The sequence below is a fragment of the Phocoena sinus genome, chromosome 4, assembly GCF_008692025.1.
Source record: "Phocoena sinus isolate mPhoSin1 chromosome 4, mPhoSin1.pri, whole genome shotgun sequence".
Taxonomy (NCBI): domain Eukaryota; kingdom Metazoa; phylum Chordata; class Mammalia; order Artiodactyla; family Phocoenidae; genus Phocoena; species Phocoena sinus.
The window spans coordinates 117565943-117583257 of NC_045766.1; the positions used below are offsets into that span (position 1 = coordinate 117565943).

The following is a 17315-nucleotide window of genomic DNA, read 5'->3' on the forward strand; positions in this document are numbered from 1 at the left end:
TTGGGCATATATGTTCATGTCCCTCTTTAGTATTTAAAAAAAAAAAACTTGAAGAGAAATACAGATGTATTTCTGAAAAGAGCCAGAATAACTAAAAAATAAAGAGATGGAAAGGTCAATTCATATGTAATTACTATGATAGTTATCTTCCAGACTGGGTTTTCAGAAAGCAGTGACAATACTGCCTCAGTAGAAAACATTGTGTCCTGTATAGGATTGCTAGAAATATGCATTTTGAGTTAGTAGAAATAGAATGTTCTAAATCTATAAATTTAGGGGTGAGATTATTGTTTAAAAGATTGGTTTCTATTACTGTATTATCTTACATATCATATTAAGAAATCCATCTTCTGTTACAGGAGAATTTAACATACCACAGTTGAATAAGGGAATCTATTATAGTGTTCATTGGAATCACTTAACATCCTATCATAAGTAGAGAAATTTTACTTTAATGCCTATGCCATCTTTTTCCTGTTTCTCCTCACAGTTTTCAAAGTAATTTGTTTAATTTGGTATAATACTTTCAGACTGTCAAAGAGAACCTGTGTTTAAATCTCTCAGGTGTGCACTAGGATTATGAGTGACTAGTGGAAGTAATACAAGGAAATCCTGTTTATAAAATCCATCAGAGTGATTTTTTTTTATCTCCCTGCAAATCTTTTCAGTAAAGCTGTAACCTAAGAACCATTAAAATCCAATTTCTTAAGGGTGATATTCCAAATAAGAATATTAATTTATATAGTATTAATTAAATGAGTATTTGTTCCTCTTCTTTAACAGGTGACGAAGAAATCCATAGGCATCACTTGTCCCACACGATTCATTGTCTTACTGAAACTAAATAATAAATGATAGAAAAGTATTCTTTAGTCCATCTCACACTACCTCCCTAACCTACCTACTGCAAAAGAAAACTTACCTTAACACTTATGTTTAGAGATTTAGCCAACGGTTCTTTACCACGGTATATATCGATACATCAGAATTACCTGGGGGACTTTTTCTGAGTATAAACAGGACATACCGCCTAAGATTTACTGGGCTCAGAATCAGTGGAGGAAGGGTCCAGAATATATATTTTTAAAAAGATGTTCAGATAATTCTGAGGTGTACCTGTGGTTAAGCAGCATGGCTCTAGGCTGTATATATAAAACAAATTATTCTGAAGGAGAGAGAGCTTTGCCTGTTTTGCTTGTGTTACCCATATCTTACTCAAAAACTATTTGAAGTCCTTACAATATATATAACATACTTGGATTTTAAAAACAAAAAGAAAGGAGCTGAAACCAAAAAATGACCTCATTTTTGACAAAAATGACCTTATTTTTGACTTGTAGACCAAATGGTCTACAAGTCAAAAATAAGCTGATATTCCAGGAAAGTACAGCTGGTTCCTGAGAGTCAGACCTGGTAGAATGAACAATATCCTCAATATTTTCAAGTTCCTTTAAAACAGGGACCAGGTGATGTTCTTATTTAAATCTCCAGAATCTAGCATAATAAATGACAAATGGTTGATGCCCCTTGAATATTTTCTGATTTGATTTCATTCCCTATGGAAATTGCAATAATGAGTTTCCTAGGGGTGATCCTCAGTGTATGGGAATGCAACCATTTAAAAAGGATAGCCAGTGTAAAATAGATAGCTAGTGGGAAGCTGCTGCATAGCACTGGGAGATCAGCTTGGTGCTTTGTGACCACCTAGAGGTGTGGGATTGGGAGGGAGGCTTAAGAGGGAGGGAATATGGGGATATATGTATGCATATAGCTGATTCACTTTGTTGTACAGCAGAAACTAACACAACATTGTAAAGCAGTTATACTCCAGTAAAGATGTATATGTAAAAAAAAAAGGATAGCCCAAATAACTATACATTAGGGAAGAAGGCTAAAAGTATGTTGTGCAGATATAGCTCTATCCTGGATAATTTTTAGGTTTAACTTTGGTTCCTAAGCCTCTACTCCCCACATTGCTGAGAATTCTGTTTGTGGTGCCACCTAGGAATCTGAAGTCTTAAAATTGTTTCTGTGATGATTCTATGCAGCCAGCTTAGCATGGCTCTTTATAGGCTGTTTTTGGGGAATCATTGATTTTAAATACATTTCTGTAAGAAAAATGGACAGCTATTCTTTGATGCAGTACTCTTTAAATATTGTTCTAAATGTTCATGTAATAAGTATGACTCATTAGTAAGTTAAGGTATGAAATACTTCTGAAAGATATGAGTTGTTGTTCTTTTTTTAAATAGTTGATTAGAGAGCAGATCCTTATGCTTTAACAGAAAGTCAATTGCTTGTCAAGTTGACTCTTAAAATGCTAGAGACCATAACCAGGAAACAGGCATAGAACACCCCCAAGGTCCTCCCAACCCCTTACTTCAACATGGAGGTGGACTAAAGGAGCAAGTTCTGAGTACTCTCAGAATGTTGGATTTTATATAACAGCCAAATAGGTGAATGAATAAGTTCTATTATCAACATAGAACATGGCTGGAAAATATCTTATGTGGCTGGAAAATATCTTATGTGGAGGATAGCCATCCAAAAATCTCAGTGAAGCATCCATAAACTAAATAAATGATTAGAAAGATACTCCAGGTACAGGGACATTTTATACCTCTACAGAGAACTAGTCATTCACGGTGAAATGAGTGTGTTTAGGAGTTTGTAGCTGCAGGTAGGTAACCAAAGAAGACTTCCAGGAATTAAGAGTAACAAATGTCACATAAGTAATCACCAGCCGTATTTCAAGGTGAAGCCTGAACAATAACACTAATAACTGTGGGACCAGTTAGTACATAAAATGCCAGTTAGTGCATAAAGGAAACAGCGTGGTCTCTGTTTATTGAGCTCTTACCATTTATATAGGCTAGCAGGGATGAGACTTCTATAGGGATACAGGATGAACAAAAACTGTTGCGTGAGACTTCTATAGGGTTACAGGATGAACAAAAACTATTGTGTGTGCAAAAAACATAAAAGAGCCAGATGTTTTGTCCTAATGTTGTTTTTAACAAAGAAATGGAAATTGCCTAAATGTATGGTAAAATATTAGTTGTATGAGCCCTTTATACAGAAGAACACGGTATAACCAGTAAAAATTGTATCGACAGGAAGAATGTTTGTTATATTAAGTTAAAAACAGCATATTCAGAATAACTTTTTGTTTAAAAAAATTTGGGTAGGTAAAATCTGGAATATATAATACTAAAAATATTAATAGTGCTTATGTCTAGGTAGTGGAAAGAGCCTTTTATTTTCCTCCTTTGGTTATTTGTTTGTTCTAGTGAACATGTTTTCTACTCTTCTGGTTTGACAAAATGAAGCTAAAACCTCTTTCCTTTTTTATGAAGACCCTCTATTATAATCTGACTCCCTTGTAATTCTTCCAAGACTACTATTCTATGTTTCATCTAAGCCAGGGTATTCCCCATTATTCTTGCTTGTAGGTTATTTTCCTGTCATTAAGGCTTTGCTCATGAAGTATCCTTCATTTGGAAAATGTCCTCTTATCCTCACTATTCTTGAAATTTTATCCATTTTAAGACTTTCCTCATATCCCCAAATCTTTATGAATCCCCCTAATTACCCCTGTAGCAATTATTACCTTTTTTCCTCTATTCTAGTCCCAATCTGTTCTCACTACCAAATTTATGTTATATTTCATCTTGATTACCAGTGTAAAGGCTCATTAATAGCAAGGATTTTATTAATCTTTTATCTGTCCTTACAGTGCCTTTGCATATGCTATTCCTTCTGCCTGGAATCATCTTGTTTCTCATCAAGATAATTTTCTCTACAAATCCTTCAAGACTCAGCTCAGTTGACATTCCTCCTTTCTTAGCCTGCAGCATCATTCCAAGTGTGTGTATTAGGTCCACGATGCTTCTGTAGGACCTTGTGCATAAGTCTGTTATTGCATTCAGTACTTCGTGTTGTAATGGAGTATACATTTATCTGATTTTGTTGAGAGTTCCTTAAAGTGAGTAAAGTTTCTGTCTTTTTTTTTTTTTTTTTTTACCATTGTTAATACCTAGCTCGGTACTAAAAATGACATATGCTCAACAAACATGTTGGGAATGAAGTTTGGGTTTTTGTTTCCAAACTCCCAGAACTCAAATCCTTATAGGTTTACCTACTGTGATTACAGTACCACTCAAATAAGTTCCCTGGAAGATATTTACACAGGGAAAATTCTAGAGGAAATAGTTTTATATGACATTTAGGCAGAATCATTCAGCATCACATAAGGTTTTTGGACTCAAATCCCTATGTGGAAGGAAACCTTGACGCTGGGGACCTAAGGTGTATCTGACTGTGTCGATCAGATAAAATTACTTTTTCTCTTAAGGACTTAATTTACATACATTGTCCAGGTTTCCCTGGCTTACATGTGTCACACCAGATGGATTTCTTGGCCCTCATTGCATTAAGCTCACATCCTACTATCAACTACTGATGTTTTATCTATTACAGTGAGAAGAGACAAAGGGGGAAAACACAAGTAATGAAAGCTTTATCAACAAGAAGTCTCTCTCTGTTAATCCCTAGAGCAGCTGACTTAAGCCACTTACACGAAAGCTTCCAGAAGCAGAAGACTTGCTAAGCTGGAGTTGTAGTGGTTAAGATTTTCTTAACCTTGTCCATCATACAGGGACACTGAAAGAACATTGCAGTCCAAAGTCAGGAAATACAGAAATGAGGACATTTAACATTTTTTAACTTCTTTACCTATCACACACATTGTAAGCATTTCTTCCTTTAGTTTTCCTTGTCATAGTATATTTCACTCCCATTATCCTAATTACTCATACCCAAAATTTAAGTCATCTTCACATCAGTCTCCAAACATTTATGTCTAAAATGCATCTTGAATCTAACCAATTCTCTCTTTCTTGCTGTCTCTGTTATCCAAAAGAATAGTCTTTTCTTGCTCGTATTGCTGTAGTACCTTTTAGTACTTTCATTGACTTCTAGTTTTACTTTCCTCTCTAATCTGTTCTTTGCAGTGTGGTCAGAATAATGTTCTTTAAACTTGACATGTTGCCATTGTATTTAAAATGTTTATTCACTTGCTTTGCCCTTCAAAACTTTTGTGACTCAAAGGCCTCCGTTTTGTCCCTATCTGCATCATCTCTTGCCACCTCTCCCCTCTTGTAATACTATAATCCAGCCACACTAGACGCCTTTTGGATTGAGCTTATGCTCACTTCATGGGCTGTTCATTCTTCCATTTTCAAACCTAATCCGTTTAACTTCAGCTAAAAAGTCAGTTTATCTCATATCCCATAACCTTAATTACCCTTGCCCCATTTTATTCCTATAATGTATTATTATGATATTGTCACAATTCATATGCGTGATTCTTTGGTTAATAACTTTCTCCATAGTTGACTATAAATTCCATGGGGGTAGGGGCTGGCTGCTTTGTTCACACTCAGAGTCCCAGTGCCTGGCACATAGTTAGACACTTAATTAGAATTCATTGGATAAATGAATGCTCGTGCATCTATGTTGAAATTACATTATTTCTTTTTGAATAATATTTCACTTTGAGAAAAGTTTTAAATTAGTAAAATATTGGAAAGGTTGACAGTAATCCTGTCGTGTCCCACCAATTGATTGAGCAAGGACTCATCCTATCCCAGTAACGCTGTAGAATATTTTAGTGTACTTTCTTATTTCTTTTTATCCATTCATTAGCTTATTAATTCATTTGTTCCATTAAGTTATTGTGTGCTTATTATATGCTAGGTATTGAAGAAATAGCAATACAAAAGGGAGATAGCATCACTGCTCTATGGATTCTTACAGTCTAGCAGGGGATATGGGCTTGAAACAAATACTTAACAAAAATAATGAAGTTACAGTTGTGGTAAGTGCTATTAAAAAGAAAGTATACGTTTACTCTAGAGCAGTTATTCTCACCTGAGAGTGATTTTGTCCCTCAGACGGCATTTGACAATACTGGAGACATTTCTGGTTGTCACACCTGCGGAGACAGTACAACTGGCATCTAGTGGGTAGATGCCTGGGTACACAGGACAATCCTCCACACCAAAGGATCATCTGAACCAAAATGTCAGTAGTGTTGAGGAGGAGCAACCCTGCTTTAAGAAATGGGGTTATCAGGAATACTTCCATAAGGAAGTGATATTCAAACAAAAGGATATATAGAAGTTATTAGATGGGGGGGGATGAGAATTGGTGAACACACAGGCAAAGGGAAGAAAATGAGGAAAGATACAAAAGTTGGGAGGTAAACCTCTTCTCTGATGTATTAGATAAGCTGAAAAAAGTCTGGTATGTGTTCCTTTTTGAGTAAAGGGCAAAGGACACCTGGCGATGTTGGAGAGATAGGCAGAGACCCATTTATATAATGCCTTGTAGGTCGTATAAGGATTTTGGGGTAGTCTGTTAAATACCCAGTGGACATTCAGAGTACATTGTCGCATCTGTGGGTTTCGAACTCAGAACATAGGCAGTAGATATAACTTTAGGAGTTCTTCACAGAAGTAGTATTTGAAGTCTTGAATTTACATTGGTACCAGTTTGGCAAGTTGTAATTGTTTTTCTCTGACAACACTCAGCTACCAGGAACAGGTTCAGAAAAGATAGAAGGTTGGGTTCATTCAGGGTTAGGATTTTGTTAGGTAAGTATGAAAAAGGATACTGTGTCCAGGAAAACAGCTACTGTGCTCCCTACAGAAACTCAGACCAGGATTGTTGTACAAACCGCCCCCCACTACCTCTTTTTTTTTTCTTTTTTTTTGGTAGAATGCTCATGATTTTCCCAAGTTAGACTTTGATACTTATCATGACAAAGAAATTTACTATGAATTTTTTAGCATAAACTATAATGAGTGCTTTCTTCAGTAATTATTTGACTAATCTGAGATCTGATTCTTTCTTTTGGTAAATTCTGGGGGAAGTGCTGTATATTGAAGCATGTATTACTTTAAATTGAGTAAGTAAAGTAAAATTAATTATTGTATAACTTCAAATGAGAAATAAATAACAGATATATCTCAGTATAGACTCACTGATTTATATTAGATATACAATTGATTCTTTTCTCATGAAGCACAAGCAGGAGAACCAGAATATCTAGAGCAGCCATCAAGAAGTGATTTCTCAAAGCACTTGAAAGAAGAAACTATTCGAATAATTACCAAGGCATCACATGAGCATGAAGATAAAAGTCCTGAAACAGTTTTACAGTCGGTAAGAATTTTTCTTTTAGCTCTCTGAACATACCCATCAGTGTTCACGAGGTTTCCTAGCAGTATAAGGAGAATGACCTGTCTGGGAGTCAGGAGAGACCAGGCCAAAGGATGGCTTTGCTTGAACATGATGAATGATATTAGGTGTCACCTAACTGCCAGGCTGTAATTTCCTCAGCTGTAATTTTTAAAATGCTTCTTTTTAAAAAAATAAGTTTCTATCTTCCTGTTAGAGATTATGAAAAATTATAATCATAGACTAAACTAGTCATTTGATTTGGAACTTAAAAAAGAGAAGTACAAAATTTAGCATTATTTTTCTTTTCTTTCAACCCCTCCTCCCATCTTTAGTCTTACTACATTGCAATAGTTGGTAATATAAGGTATAAATTTCATTGTTTCATGGACTGTGTTTAACAAAATACTAGATAGTCTAGGTTAGAGTATTATTAGTAGAATAAATATATTATAAAACACTTTATGCATATTTTGTGTTCTGTATAAAATTGTCATTATAAGCCTCCTTTATTGTTAATTTTCAAGTATTCAAGTGTGTCTTTTTATAACAGTAAGTTGAGCACATTGGTACTGCATTACGTTTCAATGAATATGATATTCTGAGAGATGTTGTTTCAAGAGTTTCATACTGCAAAACTATTCAGTTGCTATAGTCATTTATTTTTTATTTTATTAGTGAGCACAAGCAACTCTAATACAAGTTTCGTGATAGCTAATTTTAGGATTTGAAGATTCCACTCCTAGAGTGCTAAAGCGAACAGGGCACGTAATTTTTCAACACATAATTTTCCACTGAGTGAATTTAATCTCAACAATAGCCTGCTAATTACAGTGATGTCTTTAATATGATAAGATCTTGATTAACCAAAATGTTCAATTAATGTTGAATGTCCAAAAAATGTTAATTATGTTTTGATGAACAAAGTAATCAGAAGTTATTTTTTAATTTAATTTCCTTTTTGAAAAAGTTTGATTATATATCATCTTACCATTAAAAAACGTATTAATATAGAGTTTTTTTGATCATTTCAAATTTTGCAAATGTCCCTAGAGACTAAAAAACTTGAGATGAGGAACTGCTAACTCTAAAGCACTTCCTGAAAAATGCTTCTTTTAATAGATCTGGGATTTCTACTTCTTGGGGGATGGTAGAAGAAACCCTAGGGAGGGAGAAAAAACACAGGAGTAGATAACAAGGGAGAAACATTTTTGCCTGATATAAAAAAAATAATTTGCCAGGACTTTTGCTAATTAAGATTTTTATTTGTTAGAGCCTACATTATGGTTAATAAGTATCATTCTTTTAACTGGTATCAGAAAGCTGGAAGCATTAGTTAGCTTAATGTAGAATCATGATTTTTTTTTTTTTTAGATTGGCTAATCATGTGTAATTTAAATTTGTAGAAATCAGCACTTCAATTTTGATTGATTAGTTTATTCGTATGGATATCATCTTATAAGCTAGCAATCTGCTGCTTCACCTTTACTTGAAAAAAGATGGCATTGAGGGAATATGATAGCTAGCATAAATATTTTTCTACCTGGCATATCTTCTGGAGTAGCACCAATAGTTGGCCACGTTGTCTGTGTAAATTCTGCAGCGTATCTGAGAATATATTAATCATGACTGTCTGACCAGTGGTTCCTGGTCTCATGGTCAGTTGCTTAGGATCATGGTAACCACCTACTGGGTTTTCTCATTTAAAGGTATACCTTAGAAACTAAATTTCAGAGTCTTCAGATTTGGGGATTAAATAGTCCTGGGTTTTTGAATATTAATTTTACTTCTTGCTAGCTATGCAAACTTGAATAAGTTGCTTAATTTTTCTAAACCTTAGTTTTCTTTTATATAAAATGCAGGTGATTGTCGGATGAATTAAGATCATTTTTTTGAGTGCCTAGCATGTAGTGTAGGCCCTAAGTCTCTCTTTATTTCCTTCTGTTACTTAAATCCTAAACATTTCACAAATACACAATAAAGTTCCAACCTTAGTAGAAGAAGAATTTCCTGGAAAGCTTAGAATCACAGAAACCATAGAGAGATACTCTCCAAATGTTTAGACAGCTTGCTTTTTAGAAGAATGTCTTTCATTTTAAGTGAAATATTTTAGAAAATTTAAAAATTCAAAAAAGTAGACTCTAAGAAAGAATCATGCATGCATATTTCCACTACCCAAAGTTAATCACTTAATAAGTTGGTATGTTTTCTTTCATTCTTATTTTTATATACAGATTTGGGATTTATTTTTGTAATTGAGTTACTACTGTATATAAAATTTTATATCTTAACTTTTCTTCTTTTAATCACTGAACATAACCATTTCCCCATGTTACAAACTAAAAAACATTTAATGGTTGAATAATATTCCATTAAGTGATTAAATTCTTACTTATTCCCCCTTATCTATTGATTTCTACTTTTACATTATTATAAATAGGCTGTTAAAAATAAAACTTTTCCCATATTTCTGGTTATTTCTTTAGACTAGATTCCCCATAAGTTAGTAGGTTAAAATGGTATGAGCATATTAAGGGAGCCAAAGGGGTTGAAGATATATAGCTTTCTAATCACCCTTTTATGGGACCACCTTTTTAAAAAATCATGTATTTAATAGATTCAGGCAATTAATAAAAATCTTTGTGTTCTAATTATTTTTACAACTTATTAACTGAGGAACTTATCTTTAATCTCTTTCAAGTTCAGCCTTTGTTAAGGTGTTCATACGGGACCTGACAGTAAAAGGAAAAGATAAATGTACTTCAGTGAACCCTAAAATTCTTTATATGAAAATTTTTTATGGTACTTTAGGATATCTAACCTTGATGGACACAGAATAACTACATATGCCCAAAATTTCTTCCCTTTCTTAACTTTCACCCAAATAATTAATTAGTGTTATTGCTGTTGAAACTCTTCTGTGGCAACTGGAAAGGATTGTAGAACATTTATTTTTCCTAAGTGCAGTTATTTTTCAAAGGAAACATGTCATTTTTTAAGGATAAGTATTCTAAGGAATACATTTTCTGGTTGCTAGTTGCCTTAAATTTGTATTTTTTCTTCTTAATATAGTATTGTTTTGGGTTGGTTTGCTTATGAGAAATTTTTCACCAAAAGTTAAGACAAATTTCTTAGTTTACCTGCTTATATTTCACTCTTGTGAATGGAGACGTAGGACAATTCTTCCTCTCTCAAATGCTGGAAGGATTAAAAATCCTTAATTAAATGTCATAGACCAAGCTTATCTCTGTAAGTAGTAATATTGGGTTAGGATTATTCCGGTATAAGCAATTTCAAGAAGCATAATAGTATAATATTTGTAATACCTATCATTTATAGAACAACAATTAATGTGTCAGGTTTTGGGTTAGCTGAATATTAGCTCTCAAGATCATGACAACCATGCAGGTTGGTTGCTTCCTCTTGAAAAATTGAGGACTCAAACAGAACGAGGAAAGCTTTTCTGAAAATGTTATGGTTAAAAATAACATATCTTTTAAAGGAAGCAATGCCGGTCTTGGCCATTATTCTTGTTTTATTGTTCAGTTAAACTTTTTCTGCATATGTACTTTGGAATATTCAGAAAATCTTCACATCACTAAAATTTACCTGTATTTTAAACTGCCGTAAAACCACTCTGTTTTTATTAAAATTTTCTGTTTATTTGATGTCAAAAGTAAAGTTCATCTTTGCTTAGGGAAATTTTTATGGTGCAATTTGAAATTACTTAAGCAAGCTGCTTTCAAGCACCTTAAGTACTTCTGAAATTTGTTTGTAGGTAAATAGTGAATATGCTAGTTATAAATCCATTCAGTAAAGTAAGATCCTTGTGAAATCTGAACAGTGTTTTGAATGAACCATATTAGTGTCTTTTTTTTTTTTTTTTTTTTTTTTTTTTTTTTTTTGTGGTACACAGGCCTCTCACTGTTGTGGCCCCTCCCGTTGAGGAGCACAGGCTCCAGACACGCAGGCTTAGAGGCCATGGCTCACGGGCCCAGCCGCTCCGTGGCATGTGGGATCTTCCCGGACCAGGGTATGAACTCGTGTGCCCTGCATCGGCGGGCGGACTCTCAACCACTGCGCCACCAGAGAAGCCCCGTATTAGTGTCTTTGAGTGAACTTTCTGTATTTCACACTGGCTTCCATTCCATTAGTTTGGGTTAGTGAAATTCTTAGAATTTGTTAACAAAGAAAAGAAGAAGAATCTGAGTTTTTAAAAATGGATATCACTTTCTAGCAGCTTTCCCCAAAACAAGAATTCACTGGACACTCATGATGTAAATATATTGTACTAGGTCTCATAGGCTGCAACCGAGTGGGTTTAAACACAGTAGAGTGTGGATATTAAGTGGCTATACAATCGATTATTAGAAAGGATAGAAAGGTAAAATCATAAGAAAGAAAACTTATAGACTCTCCTGGATTCAGAGGAGGTCATAGCTTATTTTGATGGAGATATCTAGAAAGGCTTTGTGGAGTTATTAGAATTTAAAAAAGTAAATAAGGGCTTCCCTGGTGGCGCAGTGGTTGAGAGTCTGCCTGCCAATGCAGGGGACACGGGTTTGTGTCCCGGTCCGGGAAGATCCCACATGCCGCGGAGCGGCTGGGCCCGTGAGCCATGGCCAGTGAGCTGCGCGTCCGGAGCCTGTGCTCCGCAACGGGAGAGGCCACAAAAGTGAGAGGCCCGCATACAGGAAAAAAAATAAAAAAGTAAATAAAACTTTCACCTGTAGAGACAGCAGTAGGAAATACAACTTCAGTATTAACTATTTTCAAGAATTTGAAGATGCTTTGTGGGAAAAAAAATTAAAATTTAATATAGTGTTTGAGATGCAAAGTGAAAGCTGGAAATCTTGTATTATTACCTGATTAATGCATTTGCTTTAGTGTTCAGTTTTAGATGTTTTCATTTCATGCTAAAAAAATGCAGGTATTTTTAAAAGGATCAAGAGTCTATGCACTTAAACTGAGTGCTTCCATTGTGCTCTTTTCTAATGTTCACACTAATGATTTTCTTCTGCAGAAACCTGAAAATACCACAAGCCAACCACCTTCTAACCAGCAAGTTGTAGAGGTGGCGATTCCTCATGTAGGGAAATTTATGATTGAGTCAAAGGAGGGGGGTTATGATGACGAGGTACCTTTATTATAGCCCTCTGCACTGTTTCCACTTGTTTTTTGCTATTTAATGCAAGCACTTTGGGCATGCCTGCACCCTTACATTGTCTGTTGCTGCATAACATACAGCTTTGCCACCCACAGTCTGAAATTACCTTACCAATTGCTGACAGTACTTCGAATTTCAAATGAAAATTTAAGTAGAAAGCTTATGGATTTGTCAAAAGAATAATTTTATGTTGCTAGAGTTAATTCTTTTGTGCAGACATAGGATTTGTTTACTCTAGGGTTGATAGGTTTTGATAAGGTTTGTTTAATTAAATAGCAGAAATTTTGAGCACTTAAAAATACTTTCCTTTCCTACTTTCCTTGAATTATGGATTATAATACTTTGTCCACCATTTCCTACCAGAAGATCCTACAATCTGATTAGATATAGATTAGATACAGATTAGTGTATAGATAACTGTTTTGTTTTTTTTTCTTCTGCACCCTCTGTGTGACTGAATTGAATGATTCATCAACATAGTCGAATGCCTACCAGTGTTGTATACACTGGGCACCTCCATCTTATCTCTTCTTACTGCTCCACTGTTAATTCTCATCTACTTAGTTTTCTAACAGTATGGAGGCATTTTTGTTTCCCATGATATGGTTCTTGGGAATCCAGATGAAAATTGCTGTTGTCCTGATCCCATCAGATATTTTTTCCCCTTTACCACGTTTTTCTTTACACTGTTCAGTTTTGATCTTTTCTGTATTTGAGAGGGGGCCAGTAAAGCTGTTTCTGAATAGTAACAACAGAAAAGACAGACCCTGGATTCTATCATTTGTTAGTTTTTACTGGCATGGATGAGAATTGAATATATTGAATAGCTTTTTCCAAGTAATGTTTTTTTCAGACTTACTTTAAGGTTATAATTAAACTCTTATATGAGTTAATCAGCAAAATCAGAAGTGTCATAAAGACATTACTATTACTGTGCTACTGTAAGAAAGCATGGGCCGTAAAGAGAATAAGAAGCAGGTTTGTGAGTCAGGAACTGGCCAGAAGGATTTTCTGAAGCAGTTAATGTTAGGTATATTGCAACTGTCAGTGTGTACTCCAAAATAAATACTATGGGTAATAGATTCAGTGAATCAAAGGTATTGGATGCAGTCTCTTTATTGCTCTAATATGATAGCTTCATAGTGTCTTGAGTTGTTTCACTTTGCAGATATTTTAAAATACAAACATTTAAGAATACAGTCATCTCTTGGTATCCACGGTGGCTTGGTTCCAGTACCCTCCCTGTCCCCAGCAGATACGAAAGTCCACAGTTGCCCAAGTCCATTATACAAAATGGCATAGTACATAATAAACTATTATGAAGACAAAGAAATACTTAAATATTTAGTACTTAATAGCAGTACGTTTTTCTGTTTAACTGTTCCCATGTTGGTGCTTGCAGATGATGGAAACTGGCATGTTTTTAGTAAAAATGTTAATTTGTTGATCAGGCACCTTAGTGCTTGTTTTAGGGTGAGCCTTCTGGCATTTAGAAAAGTAGAATTGTGATTAATCATTTAACACTACCTTTTGTGCAAGTGCTTATGCTCTTGGCGGAGTTTTGTGTATATGTTTGTTTTAATTCGTTGGAGTGGTAGTTTAACAGTGCATGTGCCTTGTAACTTTTAAAAAGAAGTCATATGGGTACAGGGCTGCTGCTTAGATATTTAGACTGTATGGTTATGCAGGCAGGGGTGCCGGGCCAACTGGCAGAAGTGGAGTTGGAATTGAGCTAATGCTGAGTTCCCCGAGCCTTAAAGAAGAGGCATCTTTTTTAATAAAAAGTGTTGCTTTTTCTAAATGGTGCTCTTAGAGAGCAGCACATTTTTCTAAATTGTCTGTCAAGAAGGGGGTGCCTTTTTAAAAAATTCTTCAGTTCAGACAGTATGCCTTTTTGCACTTCGTACAAAGGCACGATGTCAGCTAACTGTGGCCCTGTATGGAAGATTTCAAGATACTTATATGCATATCAGATCACATTTGCTACAAAAAAGTGCAACGTTTGATTTATAAATAGTGAAAAACAAAGGACTTTTAACATGCATGTAAAAACAAAGGACTTTTAACTTGCATGTAAAGGAATTATTTTGGTTTTTTGATTTTTTTTTTTATGATAACCATTCAAAAGTTCTTACTTTAAATCCCTTGTGGCAGATCATGATGACACCGAACATGCAAGGTATTATCATGGCGATAGGTAAATCCAGGAATGTATATGACAGGTGTGGCCCTGAAGCAGGGTTCTTTAAGGTACAATGAACATTTTCATTTTATTTATTTATTTTTTAAATAAACTTCTTAAAACGTTTTATTTCCTTGAATTAAATTTGTTTTCCTGTATACCTTCTCTCTTCCTATCCATGGCTGATCATGGCCACATAATGTTCTAGGGGTTTCTTTTATGCATGAATCTAAGACTGATTGTTCTTTTTAGAGTCAGATAATTAAAAACAAAGCAATTTACCTGAGTTATCCTAATAGTACACCTCTGATTTGTTAGCAGAAATTTATTGTATTTGTATTTGAAGCAAATAAAGGGTATTGATGGGCAAAAATAGGAACTGAATAAATGCTTCTGGTAATAGTTTATTTTCTCCTCTGGTAATACTGTTAGTCAATATTACAATATTTTTCTTTACTTTTATTATCATTTCATACTAAATTGATTTCTTCATTTAGTTGTTTCTAAAATGATGCATTCATTTATTATCTTATATTTCTTGTTTTCTCCATAATTAATTTTAATATCCTTGTCATTTCAAGACTTGAGACCATCGAGCTGATGCATTATTCCATGACTAAATCTTTATTCCCTCTAATACCAGATCTAATATTTTGATTACATTATTATTTGTTCTTATATATTTGAAGGATGAAAACGCTGTGTTTGGTTTGTCACTTTCTTTAGGTTAACCAAAGCCAATTCATTACTTTACCATCCCCCCGGCCCCTTTTAGTGTTTGTTATTAAAAAAAAAAAAAAAAAAAAAAACAGCTTTATTGAGGTATAGTTCACTTCAACAAAGCTACATGTTCCCTTTCTTGACATTTAAAATCTAAAATTTTCCCTTAATGTTCTATACCACCATTCACTGCAGTCTTTAAGAAACTGCTTGTTTTCAGTGTTTCTTTCGGTATATAGTATAAACAAAGGCCTTGTGACTAGTAGCCTTATATCAATAAACACTTTTGAACTGGTTAGAATTAGAGTGACCAATCATCCTGGTATGCCTGGGACTGAAGGGTTTCCTGGGATATAGGACTTAGGTGCTAAACTGTTGAAGTTCTGGCAGGCTGGTCCCAAGATGAGTTGTTCACTCTGTTAAGATCCCATGAGAGAGGTTGAAAACTACTCTTATCAAAAAAAAAGAAAGAAAGAAAAGAAAAACAACTTTTATGTTTAAAAATTAATCCTTATTCCCGGGCAGTCTACATTTCTTTTCTTAGAAAACACTAAATATGTGTGTTCAAAAGTTTTCTTCTGTTTCTTATGGAAGAGTTATCTGTCATTGATAGTACCATTGTCATCTTTGTCAAGTTGGGTATCTTTATCTATTTTCCAGTTGAACTGGAAACTTAACTTTTATTAAATTAATACCTGCATATATTTTAAAGAGCCAACTAATTATACATACTATAAACAACAGTAGTCACATCATATCCCTCCCACCCCCAGCTCTGGTAACAGCTTTCAGTTATTTCATCAAATCCTTTTGGCATTAATTCTATATCTTTAAGTAGAGTGCTTGTGATTTTGTGATTCTTAGTTTACACATTTCCTGTTGAATTCCCTACCATGGGACGTGAATGATGAGCCCTCTTTATTCTCCTGCCCCATATACACGCACCAGCACATACAGTTTTCATCCCTCCATCAACATACACACACACACGCAATATGTGTATAAGAATCTTGTCATTTGATTAATTCAGAATTCTCAGCTTGTATTATTATTTCTTGTGTGCTACTCAGGGTTGAACTAAGTCATACATATTATTACTTTTACTTCTTTTCCCTCATCTTTCATTTTCCTTGGAATTGGTTGTTCTGTTTTTTTTTGCTTAGCTTTTTGCTCTGTTCTTTATCAGCTTTATTTTCTTGTGGAATTCTATTCTGGAGCTTTATGACCTGCTCCAGTTTGCATTGGTTTTCCTTTATTCCTGGTATATAACTGATGTCTTGGGATCTCCTTTCATCATCACTTTGGGGATGCCCTTTGCATCTTATCCTTTGTGTATTTTCTGTATCTCATATATTTGTCTTTTTAAATATACCCTCTGATTTTGAAGCAGCACAAAATCTCTGAAGTTTATATTTGTGTATATTTTCATCTATCTGTAATTGAGGAATATGTAGGTGAACATTATCAGTTTATAATTAATGTATACTTTTGGTATAGGTAAATGATTAGCATTTGGAAAGTTCTAGCTGATAATATAAAATTTGAGAAAATTTGTCATATAAATAACAAAAATAACGTATACAAATGCAATCATTCAGTGATATAGAGGTGTCTTAAGTAAAACTAATAACAACAGTCTGCTTCTGCCCTGTTGTAACCACTTCTAACATTTGTATAACCTTTCTGGTTTTTTCCTTTTGTTTTTAAAAACATGCATATATAGAGAAATTTTTTAACTTTTACTCTTCATATTATTTTGTAACTTATATCACTCAGAAATATATTGTGGGTATTCTTAAAGTTAAGACAATATATCTACCACATTATCTACACCACCTGCATTTAGTATTCTATGGTATAGATGTACATATTACTCTCTCTGTGGATGTACGTCCTGTATTTTTTCCCAGTCTGCCATTTCTGTTTGAATTTAGTTTATGGTACCTTTTTCCATAAAGAAGTTTTAAAAATACTGTGATATCTATACTGTCTTTCTTCTCCTTT

General features: G+C 34.2%; 1 protein-coding gene across 1 annotated transcript in view; it reads left to right on the forward strand.

The window, feature by feature from the left end:
• Positions 1-17315, forward strand: part of USP25 (ubiquitin specific peptidase 25) — a 148321-nt gene that overhangs the window by 106780 nt on the left and 24226 nt on the right. Inside the window, 4 exon segments of the mRNA XM_032629440.1 lie at positions 7088-7227; positions 12266-12379; positions 14564-14659; positions 14938-14947. Of these exon segments, the coding sequence (XP_032485331.1) occupies positions 7088-7227; positions 12266-12379; positions 14564-14659; positions 14938-14947 (360 nt within the window).